Source organism: Pipistrellus kuhlii, unplaced genomic scaffold, assembly GCF_014108245.1.
Source record: "Pipistrellus kuhlii isolate mPipKuh1 unplaced genomic scaffold, mPipKuh1.p scaffold_m20_p_159, whole genome shotgun sequence".
In the NCBI taxonomy this organism is placed as follows: domain Eukaryota; kingdom Metazoa; phylum Chordata; class Mammalia; order Chiroptera; family Vespertilionidae; genus Pipistrellus; species Pipistrellus kuhlii.
Genome location: NW_023425470.1, coordinates 76,274 through 98,607, shown reverse-complemented (window position 1 = coordinate 98,607; position 22,334 = coordinate 76,274). Strand labels below are relative to the sequence as shown.

The 22,334-nt window shown below is 45.2% G+C and overlaps 1 protein-coding gene and 1 non-coding gene across 5 annotated transcripts; one reads left to right on the top strand and one right to left on the bottom strand.

Moving 5' to 3' along the window:
• Nucleotides 1-2,869: 2,869 nt before the first annotated feature.
• CUNH16orf87 (chromosome unknown C16orf87 homolog) lies at nucleotides 2,870-21,841 on the bottom strand. Of its 4 annotated transcripts, none has more exons than XM_036439492.2 (4): nucleotides 21,672-21,841; nucleotides 15,436-15,532; nucleotides 10,233-10,415; nucleotides 2,870-4,277 (listed from the first exon to the last, which is right to left on the bottom strand). In XM_036439492.2, the coding sequence occupies exons 1-4, from the start codon at nucleotides 21,735-21,737 to the stop codon at nucleotides 4,075-4,077; spliced, it is 549 nt and encodes a 182-aa protein (XP_036295385.1). In that variant the 5' UTR covers nucleotides 21,738-21,841; the 3' UTR covers nucleotides 2,870-4,074. The 4 variants fall into 4 exon arrangements, with proteins under 4 accessions (XP_036295385.1, XP_036295389.1, XP_036295386.1 ...); XM_036439493.2 differs by having other exon boundaries at nucleotides 4,131-4,409; XM_036439494.2 differs by lacking the exon at nucleotides 2,870-4,277 and adding an exon at nucleotides 5,664-5,976.
• On the top strand, nucleotides 8,441-8,571 carry LOC118719752. The gene has a single exon (XR_004988253.1). It is a non-coding gene; the product is annotated as a small nucleolar RNA SNORA75 (small nucleolar RNA).
• Nucleotides 21,842-22,334: the final 493 nt, after the last annotated feature.

The following is a 22,334-nucleotide window of genomic DNA, read 5'->3' as shown; positions in this document are numbered from 1 at the left end:
AACGTGCTTGGCTTTACCCGCTGTGTGAAAGGAACAGAAGTGCCCGCAGGAGCGGAGCCAGCCTGGAGGAGAGCAGGGCAGTGAACGCCAAGCAGGGCGAGGCTGACGTGGGCGTGGAAGCCGCGGCTGATGGGAGAGACAGCAGAGACAGCACACGAGGGAGGCAGGACAAGGGCTGAGGGCTGCGGAGGGGGCTGTTCCCCAGGCTGAAGGGGCCCGGGCAGGGGGTGGCTCAACTGTCCCCACCTGCACTGCTCCACCACCCACTTCACCACCCCGCCCCTCACACACACTCAGTGAGTACAGCTGGCACTGACCCTGCAGCAAAAATAAAGACGCTCCCTGGCAGCTCTTCTCGAAAGACATGGAACTTCCGCACCGGAGAACCAAGGCTTTTCATCAAGGCTTGTGGTCCCAGTCAAGTCCTCCTGGCAACCCGGTGGCCTCGGCCTACATGGGTTCCTGTCCCCCTCGCCCACTCGGGTCCGGAGCACCCAGGGAGAAATGCTGCTGGGGAGCTGCCACCTGGTCCATGGATCCTGCATGCAAAGTGCTAGATGTGAGCCCTGGCCGGTGTGGCTCAGTGGATAGAGCGTCAGCCTGCGGACTGAAAGGTCCCGGGTTCGATTCCGGTCAAGGGCATGTACCTTGGTTGCGGGCACATCCCCGGTAGGGGGTGTGCAAGAGGCAGCTGATCGATGATTCTCTCTCATCGATGTTTCTAACTCTCTTTCCCTCTCTCTTCCTCTCTGTAAAAGAAAAAAAAAAAAGTAATAAATATAAAGTTAAAAAGAAATGTACCTTTGTGCCCCTTAGTCATGACCAGAATCTCAGCACAAACCTGGCTGCAGGGAGTGTTTTGCTGCGGACGGTCAGGGACGTTCTGGAAAAGGCCGAATGTTCACTAGCCAGGCACTCACCCATGCCGTTAGGAAAGTCCTGATGTCCTTGTGAACCAGGCAGGGAGCTGGTGCAGCCGTAAGCAGGGAACCGGCGGTCCAAAGAGGGTGGCCTGGCCTTAGCCGGGCTGCAGGGTCAGTCCTGAGTTTTGCGTCTCCCGCAGCGACGCAGATGGGTTATACCGAGGGCGGTGCGGTCAGGCCACATCAACCAAGGGGTATCACTTGCCATTTCCTGACCACCAGCTCCCCTTCCTGAGTACACCGCCCCCCAGTCTTGGGGTGCTAAGTCCAGGGGCTCCCATCCAAGCTCCCCTGAGGAGTGGTGCAGAGATGGGGGAGTGGCTGGCTCCATCCCCCCTCCCTGCCCTCCCAGCCTTCTCTCCTCCCAGACCCCCACGTAGTGAGCACCGGGTTTCTGGGTTTCATCTGTTCCTTCCCGTTGTCTCTCTCTCTCCTGTGCTCCCGTAGACCGTCTCTATCTTAGGATTCTTCGGAACATTTTGTGTCAGCGATCCTAATTTAAATCTCAAATTGCTTTTCAGATTGTGCTCTGATTTTTTTTTTTTTTTCAAATCATCCTCTTCTGGTTCTGTCAAATGTTTCTGAAACGTCTTTGAGCCGACTTTTCTCCTATTTCCTGCCCGTCGTTGTTCCCACCAGGATTTCTTACATCTGATACCTTTGCCTTTCTCACGCTGCTGCATCTGCTCACATCTAGAGCTTTTTAAAAAATCTTTAAATAGATTTTGTTGATTTTTTTACGGAGAGGGATAGAGAGTCAGAAACATTGATGAGAGAGAAACATTGATCAGCTGCCTCCTGCGCACACCCTATTGGGGATGTGCCCGCAACCAAGGTACATGCCCTTGACCGGAATCGAACCTGGGACCGACGCTCTATCCACTGAGCCACACTGGTTTAGGCTATTTATTACTTTTTAAGTATATTTTTATTGATTTCAGAGAGGGGGAGGGAGACGAAAACAAGAGAATATTGTGGACCGGCTGCCTCCTGCGCACTCTGCTGGGGATGAGCCCACAGGCCGGACCTGTGCCCTGACCGGAAACCTAGCTTTGACCTCCTGGTTCCTAGGCTGGGGGGCCAGTTTTCAGTTTAAACATTGACTAGGTTTGTGATGGACTGTCTGTAGGTGTGACATCTGTAAGGAGACTTCCGGTTTCAGCTGACAGGGAAGGGACCGGAAGTCATCCTCCCATCCTCACCAGAAAGGAGCTCAGGAACAGAGCTCGGTGCCTCCCTGGGACCGGCCAGGAGCGGAGGCTGAGAGCAATGGCCGGCCGGGGCTGGAGACGTGGAGCACAGAGAGCAGGGGAGACTCCGGAGCAGGAACCTCTGAAGCCAGGAGGAGCACCTCCACGGGGCCTGACCATGCTGGGCGCGGTGGACTGTGCGTGAGACACGCCTGGGCTGCGGTCCTGGTGGGCAGAGGGCACTGTCCTGGGCACTCCTGGGATCCTGCCAGGGTCTCGCAGTTCACAACCAAGAAAAGGAGTCCCTTCACAGCTCTAACCGAGAGGAGAAATAGCCCTCCACCCTAACACACACTGGCATCCTTCTCCAGGACAAAGGCCAGCCCCAGGGAAAGCCTTTCTGGAGCCTCAGTCACCGAGGGGAAGAAATGGCTGAACAGATTACATCACCCAGGGGAAGCTGTTTGTCCTCTACCAGAGAACTTTCCAATGAGCCAATGCTTTCTACACGCAAGCTGCAGCCCAGTCAGCAGGCCCCTCCCTTAGCCAATGACTAGCTCGGTGTGACTCCGCTATCTGCTCACAGGAACAGCCTCTGACATGGAGGATTCTTTAAGGAGATGCCTACTCAGTAAGCTCTTCTTGCTTTCTCTGGGGACATATATTTGGTTCACAGCATTTTTCAGTATTAACCACTTTTATGATTTTTTTCTCAAAATGAGATCGTTTTCTTATGTTTCAAAGATAAAACTCACATTAGTATTCTCAGGAATAAGAATTATTCTAGGGCTTTATTATTGTGGCTTTAAAATGCACACAAGAAAACTGCACTAGTACCTGCAGATAAATATGGAGGTTGAAGGGAAAGGACTTCTTAGGAAATTATAGGTCCGAGCTGGGGTGTCTCTTAAGCTCCCTCTGCTGGCTACCACTTAACAGAGTAAAAACAAAGCCGAGCCACAGCCTCTTTCTTTGGGGAGCTGCGGGGAGAGGAGATGCGGGTGCAGCGGAGGATGCTGTGGAGGCTAAGCCTGCGGCCGCCTGCCTCCCCTAATGAGGCTGTAGGACTTCCAAACGGAGTTGGCCCAGGGGTAGGTTTAAAATAGGAAGAGTTCTTGTCAAGTCTGAATATGTTAGTCATTAAATCGATATGCAAAACTACAAAAGCATTTAATATAAAATGAAACAATTATAAATGGTTAGCATTTAACACTGGAAAATTAAGAATTTAAATATATTTCACAAACTCCACTAGAACAATATGCTTGTAATATTATATAATCTATTCGTTTAAATATTAAGGTTTATTTTTTTTCCAGAGTGAGATTAAGCAACAATTTAAATAATTATCAGGATGCATTAAATGAACATCCATTCAGATAAAACATTACTGCTTAAAAGTGGATATGAAATATTTTGCATGTAATAAATATATTTAATGTTTAGGTTAACAAGCACCATCTCGAGAGCAGAAAAGTATTTTTTCATAACCAATAAATAAATTACATTCAGGAAAACAAGGTGTTTATATCTGAAGTATCAGATAACTTTAAATGTTTTTCTTAATATAGCACCCAAACTTCCAAACTGTCTAGAAAGTATCTCCCAAAATATAACTCATACCTTCAGTCATAAAAATAAAGGCCAAGAAAAAAATCAATTTAAGACAAAATTTACAATTTATGTTAATTCCCCATTCAATAAAATACCAACTGCCAAATCGTTAAAAGTAAATGAACTGTATATATGCAATCCATTAGTGCTGAAAATCTGAAATATATATTTTTAAAAGTCATTCTTTCTCAAAGTATTTAAAATATTGCATCTCTGGTGGCAAACCTGAAAATTACCAAGCATTTTATTTCCCTCGTTTTCATACTTCTGCTCCCATCCCCACCCCTTTAACCGTCATCCAGCTTTTTTTCTTGCTTTTTTTTTTTTTTTTTTGTAAATACACTTGCTTATATCCCGAACACAAAACACTGACAATCTCCTTGGGAGCCAAGGAAAGCCCGAGCAGCCCAGCCCAGCTTTGCTCCCCAGCGGGGCCCGGGTGCGGGGACAGGAGGCCAGCGCGGCCCTTCCCGAGGCCTCAGGAGGCTCCGGAGAGCCCACGCTGTCTGAGGCTTGGCTGATGCAATCCCGAAGGACGTGTGAACACATTCTGCAGACGAATGTCAGAGAATAAGTCTTTGATTGATAATTTTTCTATTTATTTCTGCCAAGGCGACTGAAAACACAAAAGCCTTTTCATCAGAGAGGTTAGCATAGATGTCAATTTCCTTTTCCTGTTTTTCTGTTAAGAGAAAAAGGGAAAGCTTACTATAAAAGCAGTAGATACAGTGTTTTTGTTTAAAAATTTAAAGCTTTCAAGTTTTTCTTTAAATGACAATATTATACATGATACTACAATGTACATTAAGTATTTCAAAGTATTATGCTACTGAACTGAAAAAAAAATTAATTTCAAAGGAGTTATTGAAATATCATGAACTGTATTCTGAAGACTAACTGGACAGACTATATATATTTCTATATATCTTCTAATATCTACATCATTTCTGTAAGAATCTCAAATTTCTTTCTCCTCGCTAGTATGAGTCAAATGACTCTACCAAAATGAATTTTCTCACCCTAAAGATAGTCTTCCTGAAAATCAATGGTATCTTTGTGACTATATTAACCTCTTCACCTTAGCCTTGCTACCAAATATAATAACATTTATTTCCCTTTTTCCTTTCCTGATTAAAAATGCAATCTAAGTTCACGGTAGAAAAAAAAACTTAAGTACAGAAGGACAAAAAGAAGCACCTAGCTTGTGAGTCAGCATTTTTGTGTACATTCTTCCAAAATTTCACAAGCTCTACCATGATTCCACTTTTGTCTGTTTTTTATGCTATCATTGTTTTGCTCTTTAATCCAAGTTAAACATTCATCTATCTTTTTTTTATTTTTTTATTTTATTGATTTTACACAGAGAGGAATTGAGGGACAGAGAGTTAGAAACGTCGATGAAATACCGACCAGCTGCCTCTTGCACCCCCCACACTGGGGATGTGCCCGCAACCAAGGTACATGCCCTTGACCGGAATCGAACCTGGGACCTTTCAGTCTGCAGGCCAACGCTCTATCCACTGAGCCAAACCAGTCCCGGCACATTCCTCTATCTTAAAGTAAAATTATTTTCACAGAACTGGTTACCAAAGTCACAACTCCTCCTCCCATGCACACTTCCTCTTCTCCACATGCACCCACACTCTTTCAGTTGTTCCTTCTTGTTTTTGCCTTCTGTCTGTAAAGAACATTTTTACATGATGCTACTGCTTGGGTTTTTTGTTTGTTTGTTTGTTTTAGGCATTAACTGACTTTCCCCAGTGGAAAATTAGGATTATACTGTTTTCCATCTCTTGCCCCCACCATGTGCTTCCCTTCCATCTTCCCATTATATCACAATTTTGGTGAGATTACTATTCAATATTCACATTATTCTGACTGTGTAAATGATTTCACTCTACACATACACTGTCTTCCCTGAAAAGATTCTCTTTGCACATCTGCTTAGTTTTCATTACTAATTGAACTGAACTCTCTCCGAGTTGTATAACATTTTCAGAATATTTATACATAATCAGGTATTAGATCAATTTTTCCTCTGGAGTAAATCTCTGCAGGTCTTCTGCTCTGCTCCAATCGGAAATGGTCGCTTTCTGAGCTTACCCACGGCACTTATCATCTGGGGATCTCTCTCCAACATCACGCTGGAGATCCTCCCCTCCCTCTCTCAGGGTGGGCCCTGTGCCCCAATGCCAGCATGCTTTCTTGGCTCACTTCTTCGTTTGATGGCATGTATCTTGCAGTAGGTCCTGAGAAAGGGAGTGTAGGCAGCTAATTTTTGAGACCCTGAAGGTCCAAAACACATCTATAGCCTACCCTCACACCAATTCATGGTGTGGCTGACTAAAGACTCGTAGATTCCCACTCAGTATTATGAAGGCAAAAAACTGTCTTCCATTAACTGGTGCTACTGCTAAACACACACAAAAAAACCCAATACCCCTTCTTACAGTTTAAAAAAAAATTATTGCTAAATCTCAGTGAAATATATAAACCAGTTCTTAAGTGTATAAATGGAAGGATTTTAACGAACACATGCCAATGTAACTCCCATCATACTCCTCTCCCGACAATCCCTCCCCACCCATCAGCAACGACTTCTAGTTCCATCGCCATAGAGTAACTTCGCCTCCTCCTAAACTTCACATACAGGACATCGTACTGGTTTGTGTCGAGCTTCTGCTGTTTAACGTGTTCTTGAAATGCACATATCAGCAGATTGTTCCACTGAATTAGTTCTAATACCATTTTGATTCTTTTGTCTTTTTCCCCTGAATACTGGAGGATTCCTTTAACCAGAGAGATGACTTACGATAATGTGCTTTGGCAGAACTCTACTGTAGCCGGTTATCCACTGAGAATCTGTGGCCGCTTCAATAGGAAACGCAAAGTCCTTCAGGTTTGGGATTTCTTAGATTGTGTCACTGACGACTGCCTTCTCCTGCATCTTCTGTGTTCTTCTGCTGCAATGTCACTGTTTATAGATGCTGATCTCAAACTGGTCCTCTAAATGCCTCGCCTTTCCCATTCTGTTTTTTTCGCCTCGTACCCTATTGTTCTACACGCTGGTACATTTCTTCAATTTTGTCCGTGAGCCTTTGGTGATGGCTCTTCATTTCTGAAAATCATGTGTGTGTGTGTATGTTCATATTTTAAAGTTCCTGTTCCAGGTCCTTTTTTTAGACACGGGCAACTTTTGTTTACATATCATCTTGTTCTTGTTTTATGACTACAATATGTCCTCCTTCTATGAATATTTATAATAGCCTTAATTTTTCTTCTCCCTGCAAAAACTTGTGTTATTCGAATGTTTTTTCTTCCCTGATGACTTGGTCTTCGTCTTGCACACTAGGTGCTGTCTTCCGTACATCCGGGTAATGCTTGGCCATATGCTCATACCTGGGCGCGGACCAAAAAGCTGACTGGCTCCTGCACACAGTGAGCCTGGCGGTGGCCGGCCCTTCGGGACACTGCCTGGACCGGTTCTTCGTGAGCTCAGGCCTTCGCTCTTGGGCTCTTCAGGGCCCCTGGAGAAGATGCTTCTCATCTCGTACCTGGGAGACCAAGCCTTCCTGCAGAACTCCATGCCCACCACCTCCTCTTCTCACCTCACCTCACCTTCACCTTCACCTGGTTATACCCCTGCCCTCAGTGAAGCCGGTGTGCCCTAGGCCAGAGATTCGCTGTGTCTCATCTTTTTCAAAGGATCAACTTGGAGAGAGGTGAGGACGAGGTAAACAGCCTTAATGGGGTATTTTAAAAAACAGTCTTTCAAACAATATTGTTTGTAGCCTCACTTCCTGACATAGCTGATGTGCAAATTCCTCATCGTAAGGCAGTTGTGTAAAAAAAACATTTTTTTCCTTAGCTTTCGCCAAAGGAGCTTACAATTTGTTTCATAGGTGTGCTAAAGCAGTTATCATTTTCCAGAATTTTGCTGTTTCTCCCATTCCTTGTTCTTGTGGGATTTTGCCATTTTTGAAAAATATCCTTATACTAGGATTTGGGGAGGATGCAGAGCTAAATGTGTTTGTTTAAGTCACCATCTTTAACCTGAAGTCTCAGGAATTCTATATGTTCATTAATAAGACATTCAGAATTGCCCAATATATTTTAGTCAAAAATGTCACTACATTACTAATATCCCAAATAATTATACTCCCCACATATAAAATGAAGACTTATCTTTTTTTTATTATTATTATTGATTTTTTACAGAGAGGAAGGGAGAGGGACAGAGAGCTAGAAACATTGATGAGAGAGAAACATTGACCAGCTGCCTCTTGCACACCCCCTACCGGGGATGTACCCGCAACCAATGTACACGCCCCTGACCGGAATCGAACCTGGGACCCTTCAGTCCAAAGACCTACGCTCTATCCACCGAGCAAACCGGTTTAGGCTGAAGACTTATCTTAAACAAACCAAAACTTGTTACATTTAATGATTTGTTTTTATGATTTTATAAAGATAATATTGTTATCTGGATGCCTAACAAGCTTGCGTTCTCTATCCTTCCTTCTTCCTGTTCTTTTTCAAAATATTGAAAACAAGGAAGCCAATTGAAAATGTGTTTTTAGAAACAGTCAGGTTATTCTTATTAAAATAATGGCAAACCTTGCTTCGAACCTTTCAAGTGCCCGCGAGCAGACAATAAAAGCTAAATTAAATAGCTACTTAACACTAAGGAGCATATCAAAGACGTCTATTCTAGTCTTCTCACTGAGCTCCTTTCTGTCGCTCTGTGGCAGTTATGGATTCGCATGAGAAGAGACCATTCACAGAGCTAGCATTATTCTGCCTCCTGTCTTCAGAGCTATATGCTGCTGTTTTGTGAGACATTTTTGCAAAAAATTAAAATTAAAAAAAATAAAATAAATCTATTCTAAAACATATGACACTCCAAAAGTCCTATTTCCTCTCTGTATTTAGAAAACTTGGTCTGCCTCAAAGGTTAGCAAAGTGCAGCCTCGGTGCCCCGTCTGGCCCACCACCTGTTTTTGCCAAGCCTGACTGGCACACGCCCTGCCCGTTCATTTACATGGTGCCGATGGCTGTTTTCCAGCTGCGATGACAGAGCAGAGTAGCTGTGAGAGACTGTGTGGCCCACAAGGCCTGGAACATTTATCTGGCTCTTTACCATCCACCCCACCCCTGGTCTACACTGAAAGATTGGTTTATTCTGCCAAAGTTTTGAGCACTTTCCAGTTTGTATTAGGAGCAAATAAATTAAGCCATATTTTATTCTAGAAATCATTTCTTAAAACTGTTTTTATAATAAACTTAAAATACCTGAAAAAATGTATAGCCAAATCAACGCTTCTTTCTCCCAAGTCACCATGGAAGGAAAGTACGAACCTGCATATCAGGTCCTGGTCCACCCAGACTCACTCCCTGTCTGCTCCCCACCGCGCCCCTCCACTGCAGCATTCCTTCTCTCTTCCTTCGGTTCCATTCCCTTTACTTCGGCTGGAAGAATGCTGTTTTCTGGGCCAAGCAGTATTTTCCTCTCTCCCTTTTTTCTGTGACTTTATTTCCCTGGTAGCATTGATCTTTCTATCACCCCCTGTGAGAGCAACACATTCAGACTGAGGAAATAACTCAAACTCCGGGAGAGCAGTAACAGACGGAAAGAGAAAAAGCAGTGAAACTGCTCAGGAACGAACGAGTAAGGACAGTCTTCACAGAAGCCAGTCAAACACAATACAAATGGCATTCCCCAAGCCATACAACAGAACACCTTCACCCTGACAAAAGTTAGGGACAGCTGTACCAGTGAAGTCATTTTCCCTAGCAGCTGTTACTTTACTCAATTAAAAGCAGAGAAAAATGATAAACAGGTAAAACTTTCTCAATGTCTTAAAAAAAGAGAAGTTTATATTTATGCTCAATATTTGAATACCTACGACTGAATATCTGAAAAAGCAGAGCATAACTCATAAATATCTAAGAAACACATTTCACTGAAAATAAAGTTACTTTACGAGGTTTTTAAAGAATTGTAAAGAGCAACCATACTGAAGAACTTTTTCAATAGTTAATTTTAAAAACTCATAGTATAGCAGTTTGAAATGTCTTAATAGAACCCACTTTTACCTTAAAAAAAATAAAAGCACAACCACTTGAACAGGATGTCACATACACATTATTATCTCTGAACTCTACTATCATCAATCATAGCAAGGTGAATATTACCTAATTTAAGCCTTTAGTTTTCTAATAAAAATTACATTGATGAGCAACGTCAACATCAACTGGCTGCTTCCTACACACCCCCTACTGGGGATGGACCCTGCAATCTGGGCATGTGCCCTGACCGGGAATGGAACCAGAGATCCCTTAGCGCACTGCTGATGCTCAGCCATTGAGCCATACTGGCCAGGCGAGGAAATGGGGATTTTTAAGGCCAGGAGCTCCATGCCTGGCTAACACTTCCTTTGAGGCTAGCTCAGTAGGATCTTAGGAACACGGAGTGTGTGGCAACAAGCTGCTTGGGTCATCATACCTCTTTCTTCCTCGTGTTTTTTGGCAGATGCACTCTTAGGTCTTCCTCGGCCTCGCCTGCTGTGATCTGAGTGGCTGTTGCTCCGGGACCTCTTTCTGTTTTCTAAGTCCTTATTTCCTGTCGGGTGCATCTTCTCTCTCCTGGCTCTCTCTGTGCGCCTCCTCTTGGCCTCGTGCTTGTTCTCTGGATGGGGAATAAAAGTGATATATTTTAGGGCTTTAGCAAGAACTGTTTGCCCAAATTCTCCCTCTCTTCCTTTTTCTTTCTAAAAGCACTAGTTTGCTGCCTGGCAAATTTCATTAAACTGCCACCATGACATTTATGCCCCTATTAGCCACACAGGAAAAAAGAAATTCAACAGCATTTAGGTGACCCATGGACACATGAGGGAAGTCTTAAAACAGAACACTTTTCTTTACTTGGCACCTTTAACTCCAGCCCCTACAAGCCTGCACAACTCGCCGAAACCGATTTGGCTCAGTGGTAGAGCGTCGGTCTGCGGACTGAAAGGTCCTGGGTTCGATTCCGGTCAAGGGCATGTACCTTGGTTGCGGGCACATCCCCAGGAGGGAGTGTGCAAGAGGCAGCTGGTCGATGTTTCTCTCTCATTGACGTTTCTAGCTCTCTATCTCTCTCCCTTCCTCTCTGTAAAAAAATCAATAAAATATATTAAAAAAAAAAAAAAAAAAAAAAAAAGCCTGCACAACTCCACAGTGACCTTTCTGCTCTTTCTCTCTGCTTCCAAGCTAAAAAGGGTGACGTAGTAGAAAAGAAGGTGGGGGGGGGGGGGTCATTCTTTTTTGCCACTATGCAAATTATGTGTTGAAATATGTCAAGTATGCAGAAGCGAAACTGACCTTGCCATAATATATTACAGTTACCAATAAAAAACAAACAGAAAGCATCCACAGAAAATATAACACTAGGAAACTAAGTAGTTTTCCTCACCTTAGCCACAGAGGAGGTCATTTCTGACATTCTAAGAACATGCTGATCCGTAAATGGAACAGCAACAGAGGCACTTGACTCAATATGGTCATTTAATTAATACAAGAAACCACCCTCTCACTCCAAACAAATCAAAATGATTTGATTTGATAAGACAACAACAATTTTTAAACAGCAAAACCCAAAACTTGCTTTAATCCATCCATACCTGAAAAGAAAATTCCCCAAATGCTTAAAAATTACTGTGGGAGAGGCAAATCACTGCTACAAAACGCATGAACTTGGGAAGCATTAGGCTAACTGAGCTAAGCCAGACACAAAGGACACACACCACAGGATTCCACTTTCAGGAAACAACAGTAGTCAAATTTACAGGCACAAAAAGGAGAACAGTGGTAACCTGGGACCGGGGGGTGGGGGGTGAGGGTGGAGGGATGAGGGGTTACTGTTTAAGGGGTACAGGGTGTCGGTCTGCGAAGATGAAAAGAGTTCTAGAGATGGATGGTGATGATGGTTAAGTACACAATAAGAATGTACTTAATGCCACTGAACTGTGCACTTAAATGATCAAAATACTAAATTTTGTATATGAATTTATCTCAATAAAAGATGAAAAAATAGCCAAAACCGGTTTGGCTCAGTGGTAGAGCGTCAGTCTGCGGACTGAAAGGTCCCAGGTTCGATTCCGGTCAAGGGCATGTACCTTGGTTGCGGGCACATCCCCAGTAGGGGGTGTGCAAGAGGCAGCTGGTCGATGTTTCTCTCTCATCGACGTTTCTAGCTCTCTATCTCTCTCCCTTTCTCTCTGTAAAATATCAATAAAATATATATTTTTTTAAAAAAGATGAAAAAATAAGATTTGATAAAAAAGAAGAAAACAAGATGAACTGCTAAAAATTAAAGTGCAAAAGACACACTAAAAAACAGCATGTCTGCAGACCAAATTAGACCTAGAAAGGAAATTCAATTAAAGTTCCTGGAACAAAGCAGAAGGACAAAAAGAGAGAACATGTGACAGCAAGTGAAGAGAAGGGAGAAAGGCCCAAGAACCCAATGCCGCTCACCTATGACAATACTGTAATTATCTACCCAACACTCAGCCTCCCTCTGGATAAGAACAGCGTCCTGTGTGTTCCTAGGACGATGTGCCCGCTAACAAACACATCTGAGACTCCTCGTGTGAGCGGCCATGAAATGCAGCCTGGCAGTGACCCGCCAGTGGAGGAGTGAGGTTTCCAGAGAGATTTTTTCAGGGGACAAGCATGGCTGGCTCGCCCCTCTGCCTTCCCTCTTCTTCCTGCTCAGGGTGCTCGTGGGAGGCCCCTCCTCACAGGTGAAAGCCGCAGCCTCTCAGGAGGGAGAAGGACCCAGGTCCTGATATCACTGAGCCCAGTCCTGTGGGGCCGCCGTCATCTTCCTCACTAAGCTGTGACGGCAAACTCTGTCCAACCAGGGCCAGGCAGGTGTGCTGTGGATGGTGATCCTTATATGTCACCCAGGAAGTATTGCCAAAAGGAAAAGGAAGGATGATGGCGGGGAATATACAGAGGTAAAAACTGCCTCAGCTGCAGCCTGGAGCGTTCCAGAGGAAGAATGGGAACACTTAATGCAAAGTAAAGGTATTCCCCATCACCACATTTTTTCATAAAAATTTTTCCAGGTCTGAAACAATTTCTGCAAAATTTGTTCCAGAGACAAAAACACAAGGGTAAAAAAAAAAAAAAAAAAAAGGGTGCATACGAAAAAGTGGGATTATCCCTGGAGTACAATGGAAAGAAATCTTAGTTTGACAGTGTGCAGCTAACCTTAAACCATTTTTTTTTAGTTTATTTTTATTGATTTCAGAGAGGAAGGGAGGTGGAATGAGAGAGGTAGAAACATCAATAATAAGAGCATCGCTGATCGGCTGCCTCCTGCACTCCCCACTGTGGAGGGAGCCCACAGCACACAATCAGTATGTCTTCTGCAAAGGCCTAAAGCTTCTTCATCAGAAGTCAGAGGATCTATTTAAAAGGTCTTAAAGCTCAGCTGGTGTGGCTCAGAGGTTGAGTGTCAACCTATGAAACAGGTCATGCCTGGTTCCCGGCCGGGGCACAGGCCCGGACTGCGGGCTCTAGTCCAGTAGGGGGCATGTAGGAAGCAGCTAATTAATGATTCGCATCCATTGATGTTTCTCTCTCTCCCTCTCCTTTGCCCTCTGAAATCAATAAAAATATTTTTAATTAAAAAATTATCTTTGCCGGGACCGGTTTGGCTCAGTGGTAGAGCGTTGGCCTGCGGACTGGAAGGTCCCAGGTTCGATTCCGGACAAGGGCATGTACCTTGGTTGCAGGCACAAACCCAGTGGGGGGGGTGCAAGAGGCAGCTGGTTGATGTTTCTCTCTCATCAACGTTTCTAACTCTCCCTCTCAATTCCTCTCTGGGTAAAATCAATAAAATATATTAAAAAAATAAAATAAAATAAAAAATTATCTTTTATTGCTTTGACTTCACTTTTTAAGTTAGTACAATTTTAGGTTTAAAGATGGCTCTTTTTTATTAAATCCGAACTTCTTATTCTGTTTACAAAGTCCTACTTAATCTGGCCCCTGCCTAACCTCCGGCCTCATCTCCACACTCTCCCGCTGACTACCCTGCAAGCACATCAGTCTTCATGTTCCTAAAATATACCAATCTTTTTCTAGCCTTAGAATTTCTGCATCTGCTATTTCATCAGTCAAGAATGTTCTCCCTGATCTGATCATGACTAGTCCCTTGTTCCATTCAGCCGCACCTTAAATGGCACTTCTCAGAGGCCTTCTCCAACCATTCAGTCAAAGGAGCCTTCTATGCCGAGACCAGTTTGGCTCAATGGATAGAGCGTCGGCTTGGGGACTGAAGGGTCCCGGATTCGATTCCGGTCAAGGGCATGTACCTTGGTTGCGGGCATATCCCCAGTGGGGGGTGTGCAAGAGGCAGCTGATCGATGACTCTCTCTCATTGATATTTCTAACTCTCTATTCCCTTCCTCTCTGTACAAAATCAATAAAATATATTTAAAAAGACAAAGGAGCCTTCTAGTCACACGCTGGCACAGTCCTCATCTGAATTTCCTACATGGCACTTATCACAAGCTGATATTCTCCGCCGATTTGTTCACTACCTCTCTCCTGCTCACAGGAGCATTAGCTCCATGACAGCAGCGAGCCGCCTCTATAGGACAGACAGACAGTCATTCATTCATTCATTCATTCACTCATTCATGGCCAAGGCTCTGAATAGTGCCTAGCATACAGCCGGTGCTCAGAACATATTTGTAATCAACCTACTTTTATTTGAGGATCATGGCTATATGAAGTCTGATTTTACCAAAGAATAAGTATCAAAATTTCATCTTTTAATAAGTATATCCATTGAATAAATCCAATCTGTCCAGTTAATGGGAATGTAAAATAAGATTATTTTTTAGATCTTCTAAATAAAGGAGTTATAAACAATAACCAATGTGTCTAAAAATTACATTCACACCAAATCAGCTATTATTTTTTCCAGTCGCTAGTTTAAAACCTCGAAAGTTGTTATAAATTTTATCAGCATGATGAAGGAAAAAAACAAATGTCCATCAACCGGTAACTACAAAAACAAATTAGGGCATATCCATGCAGAGAATACTACTAAGCAATAACAAGGGTACTTTTTCTTGATGTAAACAGCGTGGTTGAGTCTTAAACTAGCTCAGTGAAAGCAGCCAGACAAAAAGGAATACATATTACATGATTCCATTTATATTAAGTTCTAGAACAGTGACAGGAAACAGAGCAGCAGGTATCTGGGGCTGGGGCAGCAACACTACAAAGGGAACGAGGAAACTGGGAATGAAGGACATGTTCATCATCTTGACCGTGGTGACTGACTGGCGTGAACATGACAGACTAATCACACTGTGGAGTTTACATATGTGTCACTTGTTGAACGTCAATTATACCTTAGTTGTTTTGTAAATCAAATCGTACACACGCTTGCATTAAAATCCTTCAATGGCTCTCCGCCCTCCAAAAACAGAAAATTTGTTACAAGCTTACCAGCACGATAAGGGATTATCATTTAAATGAAGGAACAGCAAACTAATGTCATAAGCTGACTTCCAACAGCTAATAAAAACCAGACACACTTCAATAGATTTTAATATGACTTCAACAAAAATGTAAATAGCAAATTCACACAAAAAAATTAAATTTCTACATCAAATCTGAAAATGTGGTAAGCTCTCAATTACCTGTTGAAGGTGGTGATTTCTCTGGGTGCTTTGCATTTAAAAGTTTTCTGCTAATAAATATGTAACCACAGGGACATGACTTACATGCAACAGGAACCTGTAGAAAAAAAAGAAAAAAATATATTATTACTATTTTTCTATTGTTAACCTTCCCAATGTTTACAAAGTCTCCTAAACGGAATGATAAATTACAGTAGGAATCATAGATTTATTTAAGCCCCAGCTCCATACAACAAATTATTTGAGCTCGGTATTGTGTCCTATACATCTTCATATTTCCCTAAGGCTTTACAATGCCATGACTATGTAAATGAATAAACAACATGTACTGAGGAAAGTGACCAATAGGAAAGCATATTAGAACCAAAGCCAGGAAAAACATGTGAAAAGGAAAGGTAACATTTCTTAAAAGATTAGTTAGCCAGGCCACTGTGGCTCAGAGGCTGAGTGTAGACCTAAGAACCAGGAGGCCATGGTGGATTCTGGTCAGGGCACAGGCCCGGGCTGGGGGCTCCATCCCCAACAAGGGGAGTGCAGGAGGCAGCCGGTCCATGATTCTCTCTCATCACTAATGTTTCTCTCTCTCTCTCCCTCTCCCTCCCCTTCCTCTGTGAGATAAATAAAAATATATTTATAAGGGGGGAAAAAAGATTACTTTGCTAGCTGGTACCTCTTGGCAAGACTGCAACTAGTGATGTTTGTACAACCAAAGACTCTATTTTGTAGTTTAAGGGGGAAAAATTGACTATGTTTTACTTTCCGGAAAGAAAAAAAGAAAAAAAGATTAGCTTGATAGCAGTTTACATAGAACAAAGTGGGAAGGGAAACGTGGCCGGGAAGCCATTAAAATAATCCCAGCATAAGAGCATGAGGGCCCAGCGGGAAACAATGGTAAGAAGGGAGATGGAGAAAAGTAAATCTCTGCCAGACCCTCCAAGAGAAAGAAAGAACTGAAAATGACTCAGGTTCTTACATGATAAGGTCAGATGCCAATTGCCAACAACACACACATACACACACTAGTTTTCAGTAACCAGTTTGAGGGCAAAATTACATTACATTACAAGCCAAAGAGAACGCAGGAGAAAGTAGTAGTTGAGATCTAGGGTCACAGAGTCTCAGCTCCAGAGAGGACAATGGATGGAACAGCGTGCCTGGACTCTGAGAAAGAAGGTACCCACTGAGAAGGCTCAAGGCTCACTGGGCTCAAGATTATAAAATGGAACCTGCCAGCTGTTTCCACGCCTGGCCACTCGGACCAGCTGTTCCAGGGATAACATCTCCACCAACAACCAGAGCGGCTCCATTCTGACGAAGAAGGACAGTGCTTCTGGGACCAAACGAAGGAGAGAAACTAGTCCTCGTTTGCACCAGGAAGAACCAACTGGCCGGGCCAGGGCCAGGGCCTTCTCTAAGTCAGCTCCCACCCCTTTCCACTGAAGACAAGACTGATTCCCCAGCTGGAGATGAACCACCACAGCCGCCTCCCCACCCGAGGGGAGAACAGGCAGAGCCGGGCAGACCAGCTGTCTGGCCAGAGGGCCTCGCCCAGCCACCTCCCAGCGCACTGCTGCCTGACTGAGCTGGAACACCGTGTCCCACCACCCAGAGCTGTGTGCACTGATAATGTCTCTTTCTCCACCGCTCTCTCTCCAAACTGGGCTTCCTATTGGTGTTCAATCGGCGCCAACAACCATCAGCTGACAACACTTAAACTCTTCACGCTTCTACTTCTAACAACGTAAAATACAAATGGCTCCTTTCTCCATTTCAAATGTTCTTGAAAATTATTGAAAAAAATTTTACATTTCCCCCAATAACCTAATTACATTTCACTAAATCAACCTACTGATCCTTGGAGTCATGTTAATAAAAAACCAGACATGTTAATAAAAAAAACCACAGAAATTAATCTCAACAAAAAATACTCAGAATAATTAGTCAGAAAAATTGCAATTCCCTTTGTAAGATAAAATTAATTTTCCCATTGCTCTGCTTGTTAAAAAGTTTAGTTACGATCATAAAGCTTTTTATCTGTGTATGTGTGAAATGCCTCATACTCTAGATAGGGGTGTCAAACTCAATCAGAGAAGGGGCCAAAATCTAAAATCCAGCCTAAATCGCGGGCCGAATGGTTTACTGAACAGTCATAAACTGTCATTGTGATGGAAACGCAGCGGAGTGCAGTGATGACAGCGCGGTGCGGGCCACATTGCAAGGCCTGGTGGGACGGATTTGGCCCGCGGGCCTTGTGTTTGACACATGTGCTCTAGAATATACTTTCATTAAGCTAAATTTAAAAATTTGGCAGAATTCTTTTTCTTTGCATAAAAAAAAAAAAAACTGAACAAAGGATACCTAGTTTGAATTTAAGAAAAATAACAATAAATCCTACAAAAACAATCAAAATCCAGATGTCTAACAGCTTGCTCTATTTTAAAATGTGATGAGATTCTTTCAAACCATGACAGAAAATGTAACATTACACTTTTAATAGTGTAAAACCTGCCCAAAATAGATGTTTGTCATTTTAAAAATTTCACATCTTCATAGAAACCAAGCTAAGAGGCACTGACTCACTTCCCTTACCCTTAGTCACATCGTTAAGGCAGTCACGGGACTGTGAACTGTTTTAAATTAACGCCGTCAGAGCCGCAGAAAACCTGATGTGCTTACTTAGAGACCCCTCTCCGCAGCAAGCACTCTCCTACCTGCTGAAAGTCACTATGTTTCCAGTTAAGTCTCTGTCCTCTACAATAAAAAGTATCAGCCCACATCCGGAATCAGCAGATTGCTACAGTTAGATGAGAAATGTACATGTGGCTTAGGGATGAAGAATACACAATTCTAACTACTTAATAGGTTGATTTTCATCCCTTAATGCAAGTGTTTTATGCTCAAGAAACATTCAATGCACCTGAGCTAAGTCACCTAAAGTCCTTTCCAAAAAGGAAGGTTCCTTTCCACGACCCCAATCCATATACACACACTCACACACGCCCCTACACACACACACACACACACACACACACACACACACACACACACACACACCAAACACCACCAAAACCCAAATCCTATAAAAATAATTATTAAATAGGGTAGACAACTTCATTAACCTCTTTATAGTATAATTTGGATTTTAAACAGCCTAAATAAAATTCCTTCAAATTTCAGTTGCAATGTCAAAGATATTGAAAGTTCTAATGCCATACTTTCAGGAATTTAAAATAGGAAAAGAAATCCTGATGTGGCTCAGTTGGCTGAGCATGGGCCTATGACCCAGGAGTTGACGGTTCGATGCCTGGTCAGGGCACATGCCAAGGCTGTGAGCTCCATCCCCAGAAGTAGGTGGTGTGCAGGAGGCAGCCGGTCAACGATTATCTCTCGTCATTGACATTTCTCTCTCTCTTCCTCTCCCTCTCCCCCTCCCCCTCTCTGAAATCAATAAAAATATATTTAAAATAAATAGAAAAAATCCAAAATTTTATTTACTGATGGCTTATTGTGTATCAACTTATTTCTTGAAAAGTGTATTTAGGTTGTTCGTATGTTTTACAAGTAAAACAGATTTAAAAAAACTACCAAAAAAAAAAATCCTGTTCCTTTATTGTTTCAGTGATTTAAAAAAGCTCTAAAATTACCTAATTATATTCTTTGCTGCTAAAAAAAAGTTACTTATTGTGGGCATGTTTGCTATGACACATAAAATTTCTTATAAATGAAAAAACAAACAGCTGCTCTATTTTTAAAAATTAAGACAAAAACAGAAACAGACAAAAATACCAGAAAAGTCACTAGAATCATCAATAGTATTAGCTTAGTAATTTGGGCCTAGTGGATGTGAAAATGAAAAGTATTGTGGTTTAGATGTTTCAGAACTATATCATCAAATGGAGGCATTTAAAAGGGATGTTCAAAAACAACTAAAAATCTAGATCTGTCTTCTTTGCTGCTCTCTCTCTACCTGTTTTTTAAACTTACATATTTAATGGGGGCCATCTCCTCAAATTTTGAAGATTTTTTAAATTTTCAATTGAGTTTTAGAGAGGGGGGGGAAACATCTGTGCGAGAAACAGTCATCAGTGCCTCCCACACCGCCCTAGGAGATGGTACTCCAACCCGGGAATATCCCTGACCCGGAATCGAACCCACCGGGATGACACGCCGACCAACTGGACCACACAGGCCAGTGGGCTTGTCCTCGCTATCCCTCTTAAGATTTTACATTTGTATTTATAAATTGAATTTGCATTTAACATTTCTAAACTATGTAGTAGCTTGCTAGGGACTGAGCTGTGTCCCACCTCCCTTCCCAAATTCTCACACGGAAGCCCTCCCCCCAATTGGCGGGGTCTGGAGGTGAGATGATCTGGAGATGAGGTGGTGAGGTCACCTCAGGAGACTGTGCCACTAGAATAAGAGACACCAGCCAGCTCCCTGCCAAGACCTCGGCCAGCCAGCTCCAGACCGGGAGGAAGTAAGCCGTTGGTTGAATCACCAGCTGTGGTATTTCACGGCAGCGAGGGGGGCGATCGCGTGTGCAAAGCCAAAGGGCTGTCTGCGCTCTTCCCAAATAGCACGCTGACCACCTTTGGCTGGACAGTTCCAGGACTCCTTAAGCTTATTATTCTCTCCTCTTTCTTTAAAAGGGTATCAAAAGCGGGTCATTTTCCCCAGAAGGTTCCTTCTTGCCAAGTAAAACATGGTCGGGATTCGCAATGACTTGCACCCAACAGAACACTGGGATGCGTCCCGCATGCCAGGAAAACCTCACTCCGCCCTCTGCGCCGGGATGGACGGGAATGACTGAACCACTGAAATAAGCCCCTGCAAAGCAACTCCAGTAGCTGTGTCCTAATGTCAGAACTTCACAAACCACTGAATGGAAGAATGGGTAAGAATGGAAATTGAGCCGAGACCTGTGTGGCTCAGTGGATAGAGCATCGGCTTGGGGACTGATAGGTCCCGGGTTCGATTCCAGCCAAGGGCATGGACCTTGGTTGCGGGCACATCCCCAGTGGGGGGGGGGGGGTGCAAGAGGCAGCTGATCGATGACTCTCTCTCATCGATGTTTCTAACTCTCTATCCCTCTCCCCTCCTCTCTGTACAAAATCAATAAAATATATTTAAAAAATAAAAATAAAAGAATGGAAGTTGAGCTCCTCACTTTGGAAGCCGCGGCCGCATCGTGTGTAGAATGCGTCCTCAAACTCCCGCCGACACCCGGGCGGATCAGAACCCCGCCGGCCCAACAGGGTACCGGGTGCAACACGCACTCGGTTTCTGCCACGAGGGCTGCTCCGCGGAAAAGACCGCTTGCTCCTCCAAGAATGCGCGAAAAGCCGGCTTATGAGAAGCCTCCAGCCATTCCAAATCACTCCCGATCAAAACCACGAAAATAAGGGGGCGGGGCGGGGCGGGAGGAGGAAGGTAGTCATTTTGAAAAAACTCTCTCGGTGGAAAAGAAGGAAAAAAACAAGAAAACACCCAGATCCGCACGCGGGCATGAAACGAGAGCCTCGCGACTGGTTCTCACTGAGTTTCAGCTCCTTAGACTGCGGCCTCGGAGGGAGAGGAGGGCGCTCCCACCCACAGCAAACGGGCATTTCACAGCACAGCCCCACTCCAGGGCTCTGCCAGAGGCAGTCACTTAGAATGCTGGGACCGTCATTTACATAATGTACACATATAACACATATAAATAATTTATATATTATTATTATTAATTTTTGACCGGGAGTGATGTGCAATGGCCGGGACGCATCCTGAGGGAGCATCTGTCCCCCTCGGTGTGCGGGCCGGGGGCAGGGAGGACGGGAGGGCCTCCGGGGCGTCGGTCCGGCGGGTGGAACCACGGAGAGGAGGCCCGCGCCGCCAGCCAGGCCGTCTGTTCGGAAGGAAAAGGAGCGCCAGCCCCGCCGGCACACGGCCCCGCGGCCCCGCCGTCAGGGGCGGGCGGGCGCCGGGCGGGGGCCGCGGGGCGGGCCCGGGGGGAACAAAGCCTCCTGCGGGCAGGGCGGGCGCGGGCCGCGCTGTCAGCCGAGCGGCCGGGCGGGGGCCGGCCCACGCCCCCTCCGCGCCGCCGCCGCCGCGGGCCGCCCCGCCGCCCTGGGGCGCAGCCCGCGGGCCGGGCGCCCCGGGGCCCCGAGCCCACAGGCCGGCCCCCGCCCGGCCGCCGCGACCACAGCCAACCGCCGCCGGCAACGGCCGCCCGCCCGCCGCCCGCCGCCCACCTGTTGGTCGCACTCGGGGCACGATTTGGTGGCCATCTTCACTTTCTTGGCGCGGCTCGCGGACATGCTCCCCTCCGGCGGCGGCGGCGGCGGCGGCCTGGGCTCCTCCCCTCGCACCGAGGCCCAGCCCCGCCCGCCGGTCCCGCGGCCCCGGCCGACGCGCTGCCCGGTGCGCGCGCGCGTGCGCGAGGGTGGGCGGAGCCTGCGTGCGAGGGGGCGCGGCCGGCGTGCGAGGGGGCGCGGCGTGCGAGGGGCGTGGCCGGAGTGCGAGGGTGCCTCGGCGATGGGCGTGGCCTGTGTTCGGGGGCGTGGCCTGTTGTCAGGGGCGCGGCTGCAAGGGGGCGTAGCGCGACGTGGCGTGCGCTAGCTCCGTGGGACTCGGGACCGCGCTCCCCCCCACCCACCCACCCACTCAATCCCATCAGGATTCAGGGGCAGATGGCCGGACCTTCCCGCGAGATTATGGCCACGCCTTCTCTCGGTTAGGCGAACAGTGGAGGCGTGGCTCGGACGAGATTTGACAAGACGGGCATCTGGCTCGACCAATGAGTGCACAGAACACCAGTAGGTGCTGGCCACGGAAGGAAGGAGAGAGGGAGGGGGAGAGGGGGAGGAGGGCTGTCGCCCCGGTGGTTAGTTAGTAACTGTTAGTAAGTAACTGCA